Raw genomic sequence first — 18,281 nt, forward strand, 5'->3', positions numbered from 1 at the left:
TATGCATGACCCCGCCTACCCGCCTTCCTGAATAGTATCAGAGTTGGATGTAATGGAGAGCACAGAAACTCAGAGTGAGGAAACACTGCCGCTGTCTATTTTGCTGCAAAGCAGACCTCCTAATGAGGCAGGCTGCTTCTAGATCCAGTTAAACAGAGTGAGCTTGATCCCAAGCTGTCATCAGCCACAATTAGGCTCACTTTTGTGCTTTTCTTAATACAGGGTAACTTGGCTGGCTTACTACAAGACATCGAGTTGAACAACAGTGCATCCACACACAGAAGAGTATGCCGCTGCTTCCTGCAAGGTAACAAAGTGAGTCTGTATGTCCGAGAGGATTTGTAAATTCACTGGACTGCTTACATTTTATAAATGAAAAACACGCATTATGACTGACCATAGATGGCCGATAATTTTCTACCCAGCTCAATCAATTTTTACATTTTATTTAAAACCTTTGTTGAGCTGGGTACTGCTACCCATGGCTTGTTTTTTGGCTGATGCAGCAGACATTCCAGAGAGCCATGGGTGGCACTGCAAGCAGCAAAAGTCAAAAACTGACTACACTGGGTGGAAAATGATCAGCTGAACAACACAGTCACTGTTTGGCTGCAAGTGCTGCGGCTGATAATAGTAGGCGGCAGTGGAGATTTTTCCATTCCCGCTCTTTAATGTGAATTTGGGGAATCGATTCATTTTAACCCGTAACAAGAAAATCTAGCTGTGTATGGTGAACCTAAAGGAGAAATAGGACCAAAGTTATTTTGATCGCTCAGTTCTCGGACTTGTGGCAGGGGACAGATGCAATATTGGACCTAGGTGAGTATGGGTTTTTATTATTTTGAAATCCCGGACTTCTCTTTTAACATATTCACCCTCTCAATCAAGCCCCAAAGGGCGGGGTGAAACACGTCAGTGGCCGTAGCTAGAGTAGAGGCTGAGGCCATCCCATATACCTTACTGACTCCCAGGGTTAGTTCTGAGCATCGTCCTTTTCTCTCATCCCATTCAAGTTTCCGTAACGGCTTTGGGACACTACTCCCCTCTCTTCCTGTGCCGGCGGGGCAACTCTTCCTCATATCCAGCTTCAGTGCAACGCCACCAAGTCTTTCTCACCCTCTCAATCAGTTTTTCCATGGACTAAATGAACCTTAAAGCGGAGTTCCACTCACTCTGTAAAAAAATTTAAATTAGCAGCTACAAAAACTGTAGTTGCTGACTTTTAAAAAACAGCCACTCACCTGTCGCAAGATCCCGGGTTGCCCCGCTGCAGCCCGTTTAACCGGCCGTTCTGTATTCCAGGGGTTGGCATCTTCATTGTGGGCACCCCGCTGTGACAGCTTGCGGCTTCACACTGCGCATGCGCGAGTAGTGCTGCACTTACTGAATGGCCCCGTTGTCTTCTGGGACCTGTCACGTGTCCCACAAGACTTCGGGGAGGGGAGGGGAGGGTGGGAGGACGACTTCTGATTGCAGCAGAAGTGGGAGCGGGTACCTGTCAAATTTGGGTAACCGTTCTCCCCCCCCACTCCCCAAAAGTGCCAATCCTTAATGGGGAGCAGGGGACCAATCTTCAAAGCGGAACTTCCCCTTTTGGGTGGAACTCCACTTTCAGATGAGAACTTCTGACTTTCCTAATCTGAATATTTGTTTCAGGTCAGTGACACAGAATGGACTGAAGCCAGTGGGTCAGCATACCAGCCAGACAACAATAATGGTTTTCCCCTCATGAATTTCATGACAGGATTCATGTAAGTCTGGATACCCCAAATAGTACGCAACCCCGGTCCTGCTGTTACAAAACCTTAGCCAGTATCTGTTCCAAGGCTCTGGCCCCCATAAACTACAGGAAGGACTGACAAGCTGTAACAGGCCCTTACCTGGTATAAGGAGATAATGAAAGGAGTGAAAAGCAGGAGCATTGCTAGATTTTGGTGCCTGGGCTCTAGAAAGGTTGATACAAATGACACAATCTGCTATTTCTCTGTTGTTAAAGTGAAATAACATGGACAGAGCAAAGATAAGCACTTCATTAGAATTTGCCATGTTACCTTTAAAATTGTGGTAGGATGAGCAATATTGTTTTTGAGCAAGGGGTATGTGTATAGTTTATGGGACAACTGAATCCCTAATTACTGGTAATGACTGTGTTAATGCTGCTTTTCTTATATATCCACAGTTGTTTCATTATCTGAAGGTGTGACCATCAAAGAGCCCCATGAACATCTCTGATCTTCCATCACCAAAGGTACAGACAATTATTTGTATACACAGGAGTGTCTCACAAGCTAGGGTTTGTTCTCATGTGCGACAGCCCTTGCTACCACTTGAAAATCGTTCTGTGGTTGGTCACTTTTTAAAAGATTTTGACAGGCGATGAGGAGTGGATATTTATTTTATTTATTTCAGGTACTTATATAGTGCCGTCAATTTATGCAGCGCTTTACATATATATTGTACATTCACATCAGTCCCTAACCCTCAAGGGGCATACAATCTAAGGTCCCTAACTCACATTCATATACAAATGTCAATTTAGACAGGATCCAATTAACCTACCAGCATGTCTTTTGGAGTGTGTGAGGAAACCGGAGTACCCGGAGGAAACCCACGCAGGCACATATATATGTCACCTACTCACCATCTGTTTTAACCCTGAAAATGGTGACCCACCATACCACAGCTGCATGCATAGCAACTGGTTATAGGGCAGTTTTGGCATGGCCCCATTCACTTGAATTGGTCGCATTCAGCAATGTTACCACCGTCAAATGAGACTTTCGCTTTAACTTTTGCCATGAAGCAAAGCGCCGCAGCATGTGTCCAGCCTTGAGCGGCTGCATACCTTTGTTTAGGTGGGTGGTCAGAGGTCTGCTTTTACCACCCCATGGCCGCACGTCTGATTGAGCTCCTGGATTAGAAATCTTTTGCAAAGAAAAGTATCTGTCTCAAATGGAGTCTGCCTCTCTCAGTCTGAAGGATGCATTCTAGTTCTTGGGAAGTGAAGCTGAACCTCTTCAGCATTATTAAGGGCGGGTTCACACCAGAAGCAGTGGGACTATGTTGGGCAGCTATAACAGCACAGTCCAGCCGCATGGATAAGGCAAAATGCCTTGTCTACAATTTGCCCAGTTCACATCTCTGCGTTGTGGTGGTGTGCAGGCACAGTGTGCTAAAAAAAAAAAAAAGTACTGCATGGCATGGTGAGAAGAAATCCACTGCTTTGCACTGCACGGTCAGCATCTGAACTTTAATAGATGTCTTTGTGAAATCTCAATAAAGTTCCTTATATAAAAAAAAAGGAAACTGCCGAGCTCAGCACATCATCACTGTGCTGAGCTCCGCTGGATCGCACTGCACACGGCTTGTGTACCCCAGCCCTAATGCCCCGTACACCAGATAAGAAAATCGTATGAAAACCTTTGCGGAACCACTGGTCGAATGATTTTCTCTTCGTTGATGAGCAGGAAGTTTTAACCGATTACGATATTGTGAACGAAAAAATCCGGTTGAACAACAATGAAAAATGTTGTCATTTTGCATACGAACGACCGATTTTCTATGCGGTGGTATGACGGTCGTATGAAAAAAATCTATCAAGCGCTATCACGCTTGAGCGGAAACAGAAGATGACTCAGATGTTTATGTCCAAAGAATCTTCTTAAACACAAACGAAAAATCCAAATGTTAAAAGTAGATTAGCCTAATGAGATACTGAAACCAGAATTCTGCATATTATATTTTATGTATCACTATTTATGTATATAGATAATGTAATAAACTATATTATACTCATTGCTGGTAATTGTTATGTATATCGCTCGTTCTGGCCGGAAGGGCGTGGCTACAAGGTCACACGCACACCGCATCACTTCCACTTGTACGGAAGATGTCAACACTATGTATTGCCCAACGAACAATTTTTTTAGATGGTTAATGTGGGACACAATTTCGACCAAGGAACGAACGCCTCTTGGTCGTCGGATGACCGATCGGTTGATTTTCTAATCGTGTATTCCCACCTTAAGAGTGCAGTCCCTGCCTATGAGCTTCAAACATGTCTGACTTTTTCTGAAATGAAGCATCCAGGGGCAGCTCTAGTAAGAAGTCATAGGTATAACAATTGTAATACAATCCAGCAAAAAAACCTTCTAATGTATATAGATGCCTTTGAATTTAGTAAAGTGTTGCACAGCAAGTAAAAATTATAGCCACATAAACTCAAAAGATCTGCTTGAGTTTGTGAATATTGTAAAGTATATGGGCTCTTTGCCACTGTAAAGGACATACCAAGCCAGACTGCTCCCACTGAAAAAGTTCATTGGTTGAGTTGTATTTTTCTGAGCGGCCTTTAAATCCCCAAGGACTGTCAGCAGGCAGTTGAGGAACATTCTTCTTTTAATCACAGACTAGCTGCCCCCTTCAGCTTCATACTGTACATGATTTAAGGCTGGTTCACAGCAATGCAGTATGCATTGGTCCATTTTGCAATGCTTTTTGTGGTGTGTTTTGGTTTTCACGTACATTTTTTATGATGGATTTTGCTGGGTTTTTTTTTAATTTGTTTATTTTTTATTTTTGGAGGGGGGAGTTAACTTGCTGGGTAGATTCAAAACGCAAAATGCACTACATGCGTTTTCTGCAGCATTCTCCATTGAAGTCTATTGAACCAAAAACGCAAAGTTTTGCTTTTAAAAATGTCCCTGACCCTTTCCAAAAACGAAGCGGCTAAAAAAAGCATAGATGTGAACGTGTCCCATAGAAAACCATGTTAAACGGACTGTAGTGTTTTTCTGCAAAAGGCACTAAAAAACGCATTGGCGTGAATTAGGCCTAAGAAAAAACATAGTAAGGTTTTCATAACAAAAAATGGTCATACCACCTCAACTGAGCAAATTCATTTTGCTAATGAGTTAAATAGTGTGGTTTGTATCACTGCAAGATGTGTGGGAACAAAGCTAGGAAATATGGCACATAGTCCCTTTTTAAAATAGTTTGTTTGGGCCAAGTGGGACCAAACAAATGATTTACTGCACTAACAGGTGAGCTTGCTGGGCATGCTGGATTAGGTGTATGTAGCCTCAACTACATACAGTACACAGCTCTGTTCTGGCAGTGGGATGGGAACTCCCCATCTCACTCCAGGAACAAAATAGTTGGGCTGAGTAGTGTTCAGCCAATTCTCCATTCTGATTGGCTGAGGCGGACAGATGACTTCAGGATTTCCAACTCATATAAAGGGAGCTTTGTATACAATGCTGCATGCTACATACTGATGCTGGTCTTAACAAAGAGTTAGGCCCCTTTCACACTGACAGTCCGATCGGATCTGCTTGCCAGTTTTTCAGGTAGACCCGATTTTACCATCCATAGACCTCTGTGGACACCCGCCGGGGTGTCAGCGAACAAGTGTCCGCTGACACCCATCTGCATCTGATCCGATCCTGTACGCCAAAAACACAGATGGGAATCCATTTCCTATCCATCTGGTAGATCAGATGATAGTCGGGTGGAAATGGACAAGTGGTCCTTTTACATCTGACTGCCCCCTAGAAGTCAGCGGGCTATGTCTGTATCCTCTCTGCGGCAGTGGAGCGGACACACAGCTGTCCTCTGCCTGCTCAGTAGGGATCAGGAGAGAGATCCCCCGCTGAGCAGGCGGATCTGTTGATGGGTCTATTCCATCTGCAAGGGGCCTAAAACATTTTAAAAGAGAGCCTTCTGTATTGTTTATTAATAATGGGGAACTCAGTGTGAATCTGGGGCAGATGGAGTTTCTTCTCATTTCAAATTGTTAAGAGGAACAGTTTGCCCCAGGCCTGCTCCAAACAAGTACAAAGAAAGGCAAGAGCAAGAAAACCTGGAATTAGGTTTTAATACTGTCTGTATTGTGCTGGCAGATCTCATTATCAGTTGTAAATGAGATTTGAATATTGTTTGTCCTTACAAAACTTTAAAGATTGTATAAGTTCTCCTTATGCATTGTTTGTTAATGATAGGAAACTCAATATGACTCTCATTTCAAATTGTTCAGAGCAGCTTACAGCTTGCCCTGTGCCTGCTCCAAACAAACACACAGGTCATTTGTTATTCTAAATTGATTTTTCAATAAACTTTTTTTTGTATGCAGAAAAATAAAGCACATACTATGCATAATCGGTCATAGTACAGAGTGTGAGGAACCTGATTTTGTATAAAATAGCTCATCGTCTGAAAGATATTGAAACTATGCTATAACAACTACAGTAATTATTATTATACAGTATTTATAAAGTGCCAACAGTTCGCCCAGCGCTGTACATTACAAAGGGAGACAGAACGTGCGACAGTAAGAAAACAATACAATGTGATACATGAGGGTTTGAGGGCCCTGCTCTTTCGAGCTTACAATCTAGGAGGGAGGGGATAGTGGTACAGGAGGAGATAGCTGTGGGGGATGGAGTGGTCGGAAGAGTGGAGGAGGTCGGCAATTAGCAGGGGGTGGGGTAGGCTTCCCTGAAGAGATGGGTTTTCAGGGTGCGCCTAAATGAGAGGAGAGTAGGTATATAGTCTGATGGATTGGGGTAGGGAGTTCCAGAGGATAGGTGATGTCCTGGAAAAATCCTGGAGGCGGGCATGGGAGGAGGAGACCAGGGAACTAGAGAGAAGAAAGTCTTGAGAGGAGCGGAGTGTGCGTGTTGGGTGGTACTTGGATATTAGGTCCGTGATGTAGTTCGGGGCAGTATGATGAACAGCTTTGTATGTCAGTGTTAGGATTTTGAATTTGATCCATTGTGCAATCGGAAGCCAGTGGAGGGATTGGCAGAGGGAGCAAAGGAATAGTGGGCATTAGCTTTGGCGGTTAGAAGGTCGCTGAAGAGTTTGAGTAAGGCAGTTTCGGTGGAGTGTAGGGGACGGAAGCCGGACTGTAGGGGATCGAGGAGGTTGTTGTCATTGAGGTGGGAGCTTAGGCGATTGTAGACTAAGCGCTTGAGGAGTTTGGATGAGAATGGGAGCAGGGAGATGGGTCTGAGGTTGTTCGGGTCGTAATACAGTAATACAATACAATAGTTTCTGAAAAGAAACAAATAGCCAGACTGAGGGCCCTTTCACACTGACACGTTTTTGCTGTGTTTTTACCTTGCTACATACACACGAAAAATGCAATAAAAGTATTTACCTTTTAAAGTGGGCTTCAGTCATTCAGCAGCTACAAAGCTGTAGCTGCTGACTTTCAATAAACAGACACTTGCCTGTCCAGGGATCTAGTGCTGTCCTCACCCGAACCAGTTTCTTCATCGGTCTTCAGATCCTACTGCCAGCATGTTAACTGTTCACAGCTGCATGCGAATGCTTGAGCCGTGCTGCTCCCTGTGAGTGGTCCTTTAGCTTTCTGGGACCTGTGAAGTGTCCCAGAAATCTGTGGGCAGTGAGGGGGGATGAGAATTTCCACTCAGATTGCCTAGGCAATGCAAGCAGAAGTAGGGGGTAAAACCAGTATCCGCTACTCCCCAATAGATGAGGAGGAAGAAGAGTGGAACTTTCCCTTTTGGATGTAATTCCACTTTAAATCCTATGGGACTCTTCACACAACTGCTCTACGGGTGCAGTGCATTTTGCATGCTGCATCTTTGGTGCACTTTTCAAAACTGCACCAAACACTTAGCTCTACATTGAAATGATTGTAAAAGGCATCAAAAACATGTAAAAAATGCACATGTCCATGTTTCATTGGTGCATGACAACCAGAAAACGCACTGGAAATGCACCAAAAAAGCATGTGTGAAAGCACCCTTAGTGGATACGGTTAAACGGGAAGGGGGGACTGAGGGTTGTCATGATAGTTCCGGACCTTCTTTACCCTCAGAAGAGAATGAGAGTAACGAGAGTCAAAAGAAGGACAAGGGAGAGAGAGGGGTTGAAGTGTGGGGGACTCAAGTGGTTGAAAGGCCTCAATATTCAGTCAGTGAGGCAGGTCTGAATCTAGGTGATAAATAAATCCCATTGTTTTGTTTTTTAATTTAGGTATACTGTGTGAATAGGAGCACATAAACATATAGTGGAGTTTTCTCAAATTTGACTGCAAAAGTAGAAATACATTTTAACATTGGATCTGCTCGGTGGACTTCAGAGATTGACTAGTCCTTTAACACTTAGTATACAGTATATGATAGGACACATGACCTTGTTTTTGTCTCCTATATTGCTGGGTCGTGCTTACAATTCACTGCATGGGTGTGGAAATCTATCCTTCATAACTGTAGATTTAATTTTTTTTTATCTTAAGTTCTTATCCACAGATCTGGAAAATTCTACTATCCAAAAACAAAGAAAAGAACTGCAGTTGCTGATTGTTGAGCTGAAGGATCGAGATAAGGAGCTCAATGATATTGTATCACTGCAACAAAGGCAGCTGGTTGCTTGGGAAAATGATCGACAAAAAATTCTTACACTGGAGCAAAAGTGTGCCAGACTGGAAAGTAGGTTGTTTTTATGTTTTTGGGTTTTTTTGGGTTTTTTTTAGGATAAATTTCATTTACAGAGAGAATGCACATACATAGCCAAAAAAAACGTATTTTACCCCTAGCTGATTAAGACAATGTCAGCAGCCATAAGCATTATTCCAATACAACACAAGTCATCCAATGAATGTCTGGAAGCATATACAAAACCTGGTGCAGAAGTTGCGGGCTCGCTAGCAGGGTCACTAAGAAGGAGGTTCTGAATCCTCTATAAATCTTTAGTTAGACCTCATTTACAATACTGTGTCCACTTCTGGAGACCTCACTTACAAAAAGATATTGATGAGAGAGTCCAGAGATGGACAACAAAACTGCTGAGACAGAGCTGGATCATCTACAAGGCAAACTAGGCATGAGCCTAATGCCTGGTGAATGTCCAAGGGACCCAGGTGCAATCTTCATGCCCCTACAGTAACCAAGGGAAAATCTGCCTGTCACTTTGCAGACAAGGGAAGGTCAACTTTTAGGCTTCATTCAGACAAATGCTCAGCAGCTCTGATGTGCTGAGACATAAAATCCCCAGCTCTTTCTGGAACCCCAGGAGCCACACATGTTTCGTACTGCCGCCAATACAAGCGAATGGTTATGTGCAGCCATACTTGGGTAAACTCAGATGACTTCTGCATCTGTATTGACATGCACATGTGCTTACAGCACTTCTCCCCAAACACACCACTGGCTGTATTAAAAAGGTAATGTATTTTAAATATTTTAAAATTAATTATTCTTAAAATCATTTATTTAGAATATGAGGAAATAGTTTGGAAAGATACACAGAAAATTTGGGTGTTTCTTTCTTTATGAATTTCTATAAACATGTAAAGGAATACATTTATAATTGGTTTGGTGTTGGCTCTACTGATGACATAATATCTACCCCAATTGTTGGCATTTTTCTCTTGTAACTTCTGTATGCTTTTTACTAAGCAAAGCTAGAATAGTAATGCTTGGCCCATTAGAGATGTTGAGTCTACATTAAAGACTCCACAATTTTACATGCTCTGAGCTGATTTTAGATATTGGGGGTTTTAATTGCTGGAAAATCACACGTTGATGGTAGCAGTAATGAGATATATATGTTTAATTGCTAGGTGATCTGCACAAAAGAAACAACATAATCAAATCATTAACCAAAAGGATAAAAGTTCTGGAAGATCAACACCAGGATCGGAGGACAAACTTGGAGAACACCCAGCAGCAACTTCAGGAGATCTCTCTCATAGCAACAGAAGCTAATAATCATTGTCAAGACTTGGAGGTAAACTATTTGGTGTTAAGAGAGGAACAATCTTTGTGCTTCTGCAAAAGAAAAACTTTATGCTCAGCAGATATACAAACCAAGAAGTACTACAGGGTGAGATCACATAGCCAACTAAAATATCTTTATTAATATAGCTAGGCAACCCATAGGCATGAAACATATTTACCCATAAATTGGGTTATATGTACAATACTTGGGCAGGTTAGAAAATGTGTGCCATGATCACTATTGTCCCCCCGCCCCAGAGAAAAGCAAGGGGACCTTTTTTGCCCTGCCTATCTGCAGTAATGACACAAATACTCAGCTGAGCCCAGTCATTCACTACTATGGAAAAGCCAGGTTCAGGACAGAGAGTCCGATTCTGCCTGCATGATGAGTGCCCTTCTTTTTCTTTGGACATCTTGGATAGATGTATGAAGCACTTTTTGCAAGTTACAACATAACACAAATTAATTTTTAGAAAAACGGCTCTTTCATACAAGTGCAAAGGGGTAAAAAAAAAAAATAGCCCCTTATCCAACTGCTAATCCTCACTATTTCATGGCTGTGCCTTAAATGATTCTGGGTCGTTGGTTTTGGAGATCAGTGATCTCATAAATGGAAATTGAGATAAAATTGTGCTAATTGGACCTTAGCACATACTCTACCACTCCTTTCTACATTAATGTGCCCTGCCTTCAGTTGACACCAGTTGCTTTAAAATACTGTAGCTGAATGCATGGGTGAAAAGTGGTCAACAGAAGCAAATTGGCCCTGATCACAATTCCCCCCCGAAAAAAGTGGGGGGACCCTTTTGACCTTTTTTCCCTGCATATCTGCAGTGATTACACCGCAAACTGGCCCTGATCACGGTTGTTCTGCTCCTGAGAGAAGTGGGGGGACCTTTTTGCCTTGCCTGTCTGCAGTGATGACACAAATACTCAGCTGAGCCAGTTGTGCACTACTATGGCTTTGTGTTGAAAAGGTTGAGAGAGGCTGCCTTAGAACATACTCCTTCACTCCTGTCTACATTATTGTACCATCCCTTTAGTTGACACCAGTTGCCTCAAAGTACTACAGCTGAATGCATGGATGGAAAGCGGTCAACAGCAGCAAACTGGCAATCAGTTTAGACCCATCCAGGTTACCTATATGCCCATGGCACACTTGAAATCCCATCACTACAAAAGGCAGAGAAATACTCATCTGTTTCCATATCATTGCATTATTGCTGGTGAGGAAGATGCTGCAGTATTTCTGTCAGCGAGGGTGCGACACTTTGCTCATCTGGCCAGTGAGGGAATAATGCTGTGGAAACAGGTGAGCAATCTCTTCCTTTCTAGTGATCCATTTCTGGTTGTCCTTAGCTACAGGATTATCACTGTGGCATGGCTCTTAGGAATATTCACTATTCGTGTGTTGTCAGCAAAAAGAGAATACTGGGCCTCCTCAGAAATCAGTAGAAAACAGGTGAACACACATTTTAAACACAGCTATACTGTTTTATCTGCTAATTGGTTTGTAATTCTGTTCAGCCAGTATTGCCATTTAAACATATTGCAGTACTGCATAACCTGGTAGCCTACAGACTAAGGCTACTTTCACACTGATCCACTGCAAAAATGCATAGGCGTTTTTACCGTGCTTTTGCCACACTTTGAGTGTTCTTAAAGGAGATGTGACTTAAAAACTGTACCGACAATTCTTTTCAGAGGCGCTTTTCAGGCATTTTCCATCAATTTCAATGGGAAGAGGCTTTTTGGGGCGTTTTTGTTTTTAATTCTCCGAACATGCCCCAAAGATGCTGCAAGCAGGAGTTTTTACACTGCACCGCAACGAGTCAATGTGAAATCACATAGATATACATACACAGGGAAGCAGTTTTCTTGAGCTTTTTAGGCGCTTTTTTTAACCCAAAAACGCTTGAAAAACTTTTCAGTGTTAAAGCAGCCTAATTCAAAGGTTTAGCGATGTAGTTTCCGTTATCATCTCTGCTCTTGCCTGCTCACTGGGAAATTAATCAGATTATCATCTCTGTCCAATTGGCAGGGAGTTGATCCAGGAAGTAGTAAGGCTGAATCAGCAAATGCTAGACTGAACTTTAAAAAAAAATAATGGTGTAATTTCTATAAATGTCCTTTTTTGGCTTTTTATAGGGAAAAAATCGACGCTTGAGCGAATCGGTCTTGAAGTTGTCAGGACAAGTTGGGCAGCTACAGGCCCAAGAAGAAGAGCTTTCCACTTTATTAAAGTTGAAGGTACATATGTAGAACATACAGTAGGTTATTACTAACATTTTTCTAGCAGGCATTAGTCTGTAACCTGGGACAAATGTTCTGCCTTGGGAGTCCTGATCCCTGAGGCTTTGAGTTTCTCCACCTTTGACCTTACAGCTTGGTAGGTTTTTCAGATTCTAAAGTTGAGATTAAAGACATTTTGAAATGTATTGAGATGATGTACATCTCCTTCATTAATTTATCTATTATGGCCACATTTTAATATGTGTTGTTCTATCACTGTTCCATTGCAGGATAAAGACATCATAGAAGCTACTGAACACATCGGAGAGTTTACATCTCGATTTAAGGATTTAGAAGCAGAATTGCGCAAGACCAGACTTAGGGAAACTACGCGTATGAGGGAAACACAAGATCTTGCTCCCAAGCTCAAAGGGCTGAAGACTGAAGTTTATAAGCTAAAAGGCATAAGATTTTGTATTTGTTATACAAATTTTTTTTTATAACTTGTATATCTACAATAGGCATTTTTTTTTTTTATTCAAACATTTTTTTACATTAGTCCCTAGATTTCACTTAATATATTTTTCTAAAAAAACCTCTTGTTTTAAAAATCAGGGTACATAATGTACTTTGTGCAAATGATGCTAAAGAATAGATTAGCCAGGGCTGGACAAATATCCAGTTTGTCTGGATATATTCCCTGGCTCCTAAAAGTGGCTGTTGGCTCCTAGATTTGATAGCTGGGATTTTGAAGTAACTTATCAACTTCTGATATAATGTATGCAGTTATTTGGTCTATGTACAGTATTCTGGGTTGTGCCCAGGATTGGTTTTATACTTTACCTATCCACACCCACATCCTTTGAATATTGTCTTGTATGAATAAACTTCACTGCAGCTTTTCAGTATGTGAATTGTATTAACCGTGTAGTAATTATACTTGTACATTTAAGATGACCTGAGCCAGAAGACAGTGGAAAACAATGAGCAGAGGGAAGAAGTCATCCGCCTAAAACAGGAAAGTGCCTACTTACAGGCTGAACTGGTCTTTGCAGGTCAGTGGATTTCTTTCCACAAATAAAAAGTAACAAAGAATAACTATATGAATCTCTTGTGATCCTTTTTCATCATTAAGTTCATTGTACTGATCACCGGTTCCAAAGTTCACTTACAGCAATACCGTTGATCATGAATTGAAATCAACATATAGAAGTAGTTCAACCAGAACTACTTTTTTTCAGTTTTGAGAAGATGCTGGAGAGTTAAATCAGCAAATTGTTCTTCAGGAACTCTCTCTACTCTCAGGAATTCTGTTAATAACTTCTTAGCATTTTTAAGTGGATCTTTTCTTTGCATAATCATAACACACATTGACTTGACAAAGTCAGCACATCTGACGCATAGCCCTGAAGTCTACAAACTTTTTTTACTATGGCGCAGTCCTTAAAGGCTAACTAAACCCGAGAACGAAAATGCAATACATTGCAGCTTACAGTTCTTACATGTGGTGGCTGCAATTTTTCTTTCGAGCTAAAAACGTTTTCTGCAAATACAAGAATTACCTGTTCACCTTGCCAGAAGAGCAGCATCCTTGTCAGATGTCAGAAAGCATTGATTAGATATTAGGAACGCATTATTTGTTATTATTATACAGGATTTATATAGCGCCAACAGTTTGCTCAGTGCTTTACAATATAACGGGAGACAATACAGCAACAATACAGTTCAATACAAGAGGGATAGGAGGGGCTGATCCTTGGAGCTTTGATATTTTACCTCCGGTGTGGTAGAATACAGGATGGTACCAAATCCAATGGCTTGTTCTTGTATTTTACATTATAAAGCTTAGTACAGACGATCAGAAAATTGTACAAAAAATACCGCTTCTGATGCGATTGTACGTTAATCTGATCGTTAGTACACAGCTTTCGTTTGAAATTATTCGAAAGGAGAAGCACAAATATTTTGCTCGTACGATACCAGATCATACTATTTTTGTTTTAATCAGTACAGCTTTGGTCTGAAAATAAATTACAATACATGACATCACTTCCAAATTTTTATTCTGTCCTATGATAATTTTTGTAAGTCTAGCAACCTTTTCATTAATGATATGAGAATAGCATGCAAAAAAAAATATTCTCATCGTGTGTACGGGGCTTAAATGTCTGCCCAGGTAGCATTCAAATACAAAAAGTACACCTCATATCACTCTGAAGTCAAGTAACTGTCAGACCATTGCACGTGGACGTAGTAATTTACAGATGTTTATACTCCAGATTTTGTTGACTGAAGGATCCTGAATAAAAGTTGCATAAAGACCTTTCATCAACACGTGTATAGGCATGTAGACATGTGCAAAAGTCTCCTTCATCCTTTTCTAATTGCCAGTGTTGCAATAAATGCATGTCTATGTATCTTTAGGCAGCTGTGTACATTGTTCCATAGACAATAATGCACCTGTGTTTGTGGTGTGTTTTTTACTCCTGCGTGCAAAGGCCTTAATGAGTAAGGGCTCACTTACATCATTTGTGGTGGGATGCATTTGCCAGCCTTTTCCAACACAATCTCAGTGCAAAGACAAGGCAAAATGCATTGTTGCCTATGGTGTCAGTTCACATCACTGCGTTGCAGTGGTGTGAGCTGATAAAGAGTACTACATGCAGTATTTTTTTTCAGCGCAGCGGGCTGCAGCAGAAACCACCACATCCCAAAACTGCTGTATGAATAGAACCTAATGAAATGTGACTTGTGACATTTCAATAAAGTTCCAACAAAAGAAAATTGAAAATAGTGCAATGCGCTGGAAATGGTGCTTCAGCACCATGTCCTCTTAGCGCACACCAGCCACTGTGCGTTTTGCCCAGCTTCTGGTTTGAATTGGCCCTAAAGATTTCCAGTAATAGATAAATGAGCCATCTCCCCTGTAGCACTGATGGTTCTCATAGTTTTTATCTCAGTCTGTACAGCATACAGTATGCTGTATATGAATGTTTTCATGAATATTTAATCACTGGAATTGATGTTTACAGTCAGAATCAATGATTCTTCTTATAGCTGAAAGAGAAAAGCGAAAAGATCAACTGCTTCAACTGGCAAAATCAAAACAAGACCGAACAGACATAGAGCTGCAAAACCTGCGGCAGGTAAGGATATAAGATCACAGATGACGTTTAGGTCAATTCTTTTCTGATCTCATCCAGATTTATTTTCATAATCTGTTCAGCAGCAGTTTTATTAGTAGAGCTACCCTTAAATCCATTGAGTCATCTGTTTGCTTTTTTAAACATTTCTTGACCACCTGTCTCCAGATATCAGGTATACGGCTTATAAATTGTACCTGGTGGTGATAAAGGGGAGCCGGTGTCTGGAAACCATCTGCTATGGGTGCCGAGGACCCAGTATTTTATTACTTAATATGGCAGTAAGCCATAGCAGCCATTCACAAGTCCTGATTATGTTATTTACCTCACAGTCCTTTCTTTTTACATAAAGTGAACCTGTCATGTCACCAAAGTGTATAAACTAACATTACTGATAAAGCCCCCGATGCTTTAAAGGAAACATGTTATATGAGAGAATTGGGGACTGTCACCATCTGAAGATGCTAGCTGCCTGTCTGTCAGACTGGGCCCCTAGTTTCCCTCCTATGTGAGTTATTGACTTGGAACATGCATACAAATAAGGACTTCTTACTTTTATGAAAGCCCTCCTATGCATTTCTCATGACAGATTTATTTCAAATACCTATGATTTTAGATCCCTGGTGCCCAACCTGCTACCCTTTGGTATATGATGTGCATGCCTTGGATCTAGACATTGATTTCTACCAGCCTCATGTAATATGTTTCCAGTTTCATATTTTCTTCTGCAGCATATCCCCAGCCAAAAACGTGGCAGGTCCACACTCTCTGACCATCATTTCCTTTATTAAGTTTGCAGTTTCTGACAGTCCTCAAGCATTACATACAGTATCTCACAGAAGTGTACTCACTTTTGTTGCCAGCGGTTTAGACATTAATGGCTGTGTGTTGAGTTATTTTGAGGGGACAGCAAATTTATACAAGCTGTACACTCACTACTTTACATTGTAGCAAAGTGTCATTTCTTCAGTGTTGTCACATGAAAAGATAGAATAAAATATTTACAACAATGTGAGCGGTGTACACACTTCTGTGAGATACTGTATATTGAACATTATATGTGGCCTTTGGTGATATCAGGGGCTGCATTTGAGGCCCCCATTACCTCATAAGTTTACAACAACTGCTTTAGATCATTTGCCTGGTACCTTATGAGGACACTGGACTGTATGCCCAGGCTTCATACATCGCCTTGAACTCAAAATTAAACTTGACTCGTTCTGATGCCAATTCCACCACTACCATTCAAATATCACAGCCCATGTGGTCAATAGTGGTTCTACAGTTTGACAGTTGAATGACATTGGGCTGGGCTTAATCTCAGCCTGCAGAGAAGATATATGGCTGTGTATGTGGCCTGCATCTAGAACACAGGGCCCCTAACAGATGTAAAGCAACTGACCTAAAGGCAATCACTGGTGTTTAGATACTAGATAGGGCCTGCATTTTACCAGGACTGTTGGCTTACACACTTTGTGCCTGACAGTTTCACTTTAAAGGATAAGTTCACCTTTTGACCAAAAATAATAAATGCACATTTTATTGCAGGTACAAAAATGTGCATTTATTATTTTTGGTTGCATTGCAGATCGCTGGTGCCATGCAGATCTTCTGCAGACTTGTCAGTATATATACTGATGGGAAGATTCAATGAACTACCACGCCACTCCAAAGTGCTGTGGTAGTTCATTGAGAACTACAAGCCAATAGTCACAAAGGCTGTTGAGACTTGTAGTTCATTCATTCACAGGACACTGTGAATGAATGATGCAGCCATGTGGGCAGAGCCCTGCACGGCCGTGCTGTTTTTAAAAAGTGACAGTCTGACAGTGACTGTTTCAGGGGTGTTCAGGCAGCGGCTGCAGCATTAGGAACATAGTACGTTTCACCCAAAAAATGGGTGGAACACGTAACATGCTCCCAAAGATGCACTTATCCTTTAAATTTTAAATAGAAACGTATAGGCGACTGTTTGCATGATGCATACTGGCATTCATATTGGTCACATATGGTTTTTCATTTTGTGATAGATTTACATGAAGCAGCAACATGATTTACAATTTCTTCATCTGAATTTGGAGTCCAATGATAGAGCACAGACAGACGCAGATGCCAGGTAAGTAAGAATACTCCTCAGTTGCCTTCAGTTATACATCATGTCAACTGTGCTCATCCTATTTCCGTTTCTGTAATTGGGTGGATTGAGGTATTATAATGAGTAATTTTATTTACGAATGACCAAATGTAGAACCTTTAACCACCTCCCGTCCGCCATATAAGGAAATGACGGGTGCAAGGCAGTTCTCGTTCTGGGATGTCATATGACGTCCTCCCACTCGCACGGTGATCGGTGGAAAGAGCCGATGACTTTGGCTCTGTCGTGATCAGCTGTGTCCAATCACAGCTGATCGCATGTAAATAAGTAAATGCCGGTTATCAGCATTTCTCTCCTCACGAGCTGTCACGCTGACAGCTTGTAAGGAGAGCTGGTAATTGGCATTTCTCAGAGGGGACATCTACACTGATCATCAGGGCACTGATGATCACTGTAGCCCCATAAGTGCCACCTGTCAGTGCACATCAGTGCCACATATCAGTACCTACCAGTGCACATCAATGCCACATATCAGTGCCCATCTGTGCTGCCTTTCAGTGCCAGTCAGTGCTGCCAATCAGTGCCAACTATCAGTGCCGCTTGTCAGTGCCACCTAATAGTGCCACCTAACAATGCCAGTCAGTGCCACCTATCAGTGCCAGTCGGTGCTGCCTATCAGTGCCATATATGAGTATTGCCTTTCAGTGCCCACCAGTGATGCCTGTCAATGCCCATCAGTGGCACCTACCAGTGCCTCCTCATCAGTGCCACCTATCAGTGCCCATCAGTGCAGCCGCATTAGTGCACATCAGTGAAGGAGAAAAATTATTAATTTACAAAATTTTATAACAGAAACTAAGACCATTTTTTAAAAAAATGTTCAGTTGTTTTTGGTTTGTTTATCAAAAAATAATAAACCCAGAGGTGATTAAATACCACCAAAAGAAAGCTTTATCTGTCTAAAAAAAAAAATAACAATTTTATATGGGTGTAGTGTTGCATGACGTGCAATTGTCATTCAAAGTGCGACAGCGCTGAAAGCTGAGCTGAAAATTGGCTTAG

The 18,281-nt window shown here is 41.6% G+C and overlaps 1 protein-coding gene across 7 annotated transcripts in view; it reads left to right on the top strand.

The window, feature by feature from the left end:
• CCDC62 (coiled-coil domain containing 62) overlaps nucleotides 1–18,281 on the top strand; it is a 32,022-nt gene continuing 13,741 nt past the window's right edge. For 4 of the 7 annotated variants that reach the window (XR_016308330.1, XM_089661975.1, XM_089661980.1 and 1 more), the window contains exons 1-10: nucleotides 1–74; nucleotides 223–307; nucleotides 2,180–2,248; nucleotides 8,267–8,459; nucleotides 9,593–9,759; nucleotides 11,898–11,999; nucleotides 12,272–12,443; nucleotides 12,935–13,036; nucleotides 15,039–15,127; nucleotides 17,155–17,240. Coding sequence is in view for 6 of the 7 variants with exons in the window: in XM_089661975.1 (XP_089518101.1) it covers nucleotides 2,219–2,248; nucleotides 8,267–8,459; nucleotides 9,593–9,759; nucleotides 11,898–11,999; nucleotides 12,272–12,443; nucleotides 12,935–13,036; nucleotides 15,039–15,127; nucleotides 17,155–17,240 (941 nt within the window). In the remaining variant the exon portion in view is untranslated. Of the gene's footprint in view, nucleotides 75–222; nucleotides 316–1,656; nucleotides 1,752–2,179; nucleotides 2,249–8,266; nucleotides 8,460–9,592; nucleotides 9,760–11,897; nucleotides 12,000–12,271; nucleotides 12,444–12,934; nucleotides 13,037–15,038; nucleotides 15,128–17,154; nucleotides 17,241–18,281 lie in introns of all 7 variants that reach the window. The other 3 variants (XM_089661978.1, XM_089661976.1, XM_089661977.1) reach the window with 3 other exon arrangements.

The sequence above is a fragment of the Staurois parvus genome, unplaced genomic scaffold, assembly GCF_062004578.1.
Source record: "Staurois parvus isolate SC_StPar_1 unplaced genomic scaffold, SC_StPar_1.0 ptg001418l, whole genome shotgun sequence".
NCBI classification, from domain to species: Eukaryota; Metazoa; Chordata; class Amphibia; order Anura; family Ranidae; genus Staurois; species Staurois parvus.